Source organism: Pyrus communis, chromosome 8 (genome assembly GCF_041283825.1).
Source record: "Pyrus communis isolate YQ-2024b chromosome 8, ASM4128382v1, whole genome shotgun sequence".
In the NCBI taxonomy this organism is placed as follows: Eukaryota; Viridiplantae; Streptophyta; class Magnoliopsida; order Rosales; family Rosaceae; genus Pyrus; species Pyrus communis.
In genome coordinates this window covers 18,044,376-18,047,734 of record NC_142572.1, presented here as the reverse complement: position 1 = coordinate 18,047,734, position 3,359 = coordinate 18,044,376, and the positions used below count along the sequence as shown (strand labels likewise).

The 3,359-nt window shown below is 42.8% G+C and overlaps 1 protein-coding gene across 1 annotated transcript; it reads right to left on the bottom strand.

Moving 5' to 3' along the window:
* Positions 1–1,199: 1,199 nt before the first annotated feature.
* On the bottom strand, positions 1,200–2,707 carry LOC137717914 (strigolactone esterase RMS3-like). Its single transcript, XM_068457419.2, has 2 exons — positions 2,119–2,707; positions 1,200–2,004 (listed from the first exon to the last, which is right to left on the bottom strand). The coding sequence occupies exons 1-2, from the start codon at positions 2,490–2,492 to the stop codon at positions 1,575–1,577; spliced, it is 804 nt and encodes a 267-aa protein (XP_068313520.1). The 5' UTR covers positions 2,493–2,707; the 3' UTR covers positions 1,200–1,574.
* Positions 2,708–3,359: the final 652 nt, after the last annotated feature.

Here is a 3,359-nt window from a genome sequence, read left to right as displayed (position 1 = left end):
CGTCTTTGAAGAGAATCAAACCTAAGACATCTCACTTACAAGTATAGAGGAATACTACTAGATTGTAGTACTAAGTGACATGAACAAAATGGTGTTACATCTTAAGTAATTGAAAATCAGTTTTTTTATATGCAAACCAACAATTTTCATTACTGAAATATATTGGTTAGATTAATTCCTTGTATTGGCCATTTTTTTGGGCCGTGCTGTCACATACTCATTTTTACTTCTCAGACACCCTTCTCAATTTTCGATCGTCTAATTGGTTGAATTGAAGGACATCATTGTCGAATCCCAAATGATCCCAAAATGAAATGGGAACTAATTTTCACACATCCTTTTGAGCTTATCACACACCCCTCTTATTTAAAATCATTGAGAGAATAAATCAAACAAAGCAATCGTTGACAGTATGTGAGATGCTAAAAAGAATGTGTATCTATCATTTTCTAATGAAAAAAGAAAAGAAAAAATAATTAGTTGGGTGGAGACTTCGGTAAACGGTAAACTCAACAGGCTAACGCAACAATTAGAAGGCTTTCACAACCACAGCCCATGGACTGGGTTAATTTGTCTGTGGAAGCTCCAAGACTGGGCTACACATGAAGAATTACAAATAAAAGCCCAAAAGGAAAAACTAGCCTAAGAATATTAACAGGGTACGAACAACTATTTTGATACAAGAAATATTGGGAGAGATGAATTCGGAACATCGAGTGTAAGAATGAATGATCTTAAGACGCTAAGCTCCCGCAATGAAATTGTGTTCTTTCTTCCCATTATTAGCTTTATTGGAATGAATTTTGTATATAAAAAACAAATAAGCGCAATTCAGTACTGATCATATCATCTTCTTTATAGCTCCATTCAATCTTGTAAGGACTTGCTTCACATATAATGGAGTTGTCGGTCAGTTGATTCGTGTTTACGAGGAAAAAAATAATGGGGGCGGATAACCTTACTCATAATCTCTCGTCATCATGTATAATTTAGATAGATTGATCTAATTACTTATTGTATCAATATTTCACTTGTCCTTGTTTCTTCTAATACAAATGAAACTAGGGAAATGAGAAATCTTTGGAATTTCAAGTGCATAACCACTTCGGCTACAAATTTCTTTCGCAAATTGTTCCTCTCAATCATGTTGATATCTTTCCGTTAACCAATCATATTCCTCAAAACGAAACACAATCATATTTTGGAGCAAAGAGAATATATTTTAAAAAGTGAAAAGGAAAAAAGTGGATATAAGAAGTCGAGTACAATTGCAGAATTAAAGCAAAGATTCCAACGCAAAGAAGGAAAATCGTGAAGCACAAGAACAATGGAAGAAGTAAAAGAGGATTATTGGGCCATTGCCAACTGACAAAAGAAGGCTACGTCATCACGTGACATTCACGTGGAGATTCTTATCCTTCCGAAACTAGTTTCGCAGCTTTCGCACCAAAAGGACTAATGTCCACAGGTATTGGACCACGTGTCGCCATCTCCATGCTTATTGCTAGAATACCTCCCTCGCTTGACCCCGCCTCGCAGGCTCTCAGCTAGTCCTCCCCTCCGGCGGGCCCCACCTACGACGCAAGGGCGTGGCGAAGCTTCCGAGCCAGCAAACCCGGGGCGCTCAGATGGGGCAAGTGCCCTTCCGTCTCCAGAATCACCACCGTGTTCCGACCGCCCAGGTGATCCCTCAGGTAGTTCGCCACCGACGCCGGCACGGACACGTCCTTCGCCGTCTGGATTATCCAGCACGGCACTCGGACCAGCCCCAAAACCCCCCTCAAATCGCTGTTGAACACGGCCCGAGACACGAAAAGCGAGATGTCGGGTCGCATGTTGAACAGGGTGCGGCTGAATTCTCGGACCGCTGTCGGGACGTCGGCCCCAACGGCCAGCGGCGCGAAGCCTTGGACCCATGCCTCGTAATTAGCCTCCATTGCCGAAAACACCTTCTCAATCTCCTCCTGCTCGAATCCTCCATGGTAATCTCGATCGTTCAGAAACCTAAATACAAAATTAAACAATTGGGTTCTTTAATTCGGATAAAAATCGAATTGGGTAATTATTAATTTGAAGAAATTTCTAGCTTTTGAGAAAATGTGTGGCTTTTAATTTTACCTCGGGGAAGCGCCGATGAGTACGAGCTTGGAGAAGAGTTCGGGGCGGCGGATGGAAGCGAGGATGCCGATCATGGCAGAGACGGAGTGGCCAACATAGGCGCAGCGGTTGACGCCGAGGGCGTGGAGAATGTTGAGGAGGTCGTCGACGTAGGCGTCGAGGGTGGTGTAGCGGCGGAAGTCGAAGTAGTCCGGGTTGACGCTGCCGGCGCAGACGAGGTCGTAGAGAATGACGCGGTAGTATGGCGTGAAGTACTGGAGAACGCGCTGCCAGGCGGACTGGTCGGTGCCGAAGCCGTGGGCGAAGACGACGTACTTATCGCCGGAGCCAACGACGCGGACGTTGAGAGCGTCGAGGATGGTGGTGCTGACCATGTTTGACTTTTAAATTTTTGGGGGAGGATTGAAGTCAATGGGAATTAGGTGGAGAGTGGCGAGTGGATTGTGGAGGAGTGTTGTGGTATTTATATTGGTAAGGGAGTATCAAAATCTTTGTTATGGAGGGAAGAAGATTGGCAACATTTGGTTGGTTTGGGTGAGAATTGTGATGGAGATTGTGACAGGTTTGTTTTTGTGTGCAGTGGAGCTTTGCGTTTTATGCAGGAGTGACTGGTGAGCATATATTGTTTTAGGACAAAAGATTTCTATCATGTGTGATAAGGCTTGGAGTGTGATGGTTCTCTCACTTAGTTGGCTTTAAAGAGGTGGCTCGTGTGATTTAGACAAGAGAAATTGGTTAAGGTGGTTTGGCTATAGAGATTTCGGTTAGAAGATGCGACCACGAGACGGAGGCTCAAGTTAAAAGTGATAAAGGAAGACCTAATAATACTTGGAGCTAACAGAATAGTTGGCACAAAACAGAGTGCAGTGGTGTTCTAGAATTCATATAGCAAATGCTACTTAGTGGGCTAAAGTTTGGTTGTTGTTGTTGTTTGTAATGAATATTCAAGTTAGGACGAACGAATCACGTGGTGGTATCGTTGGCAGTCTCAAAAACACGAAACACCTCACTCTTTCAACTTTACGGTCTCTCACTCTTTTGTGGGTTTAATTATATGGCACATGGTCCGTTCATTCTGACTTAAAATTTTCATGTAGCACAAGAGAAATAGGAAACATCAAACCTGAAACGAAAAAACATAAATGTGGACGGATGGCAAATTTGAAAATCACATTGTCATGAGCAGAAGCGAGAATATATAATTATGTGTGTATCTCACTCATCAAAAGATGAAGATATAC

Coding starts and splice junctions, on each gene's coding strand:
- LOC137717914 (XM_068457419.2), bottom strand. CDS start 2,492: ATGGTCAGCACCACCATCCTCGACGCTCTCAACGTCCGCGTCGTTGGC. Junction 2,005..2,118: donor CTCATCGGCGCTTCCCCGAG/GTAAAATTAAAA, acceptor TTTTGTATTTAG/GTTTCTGAACGATCGAGATT.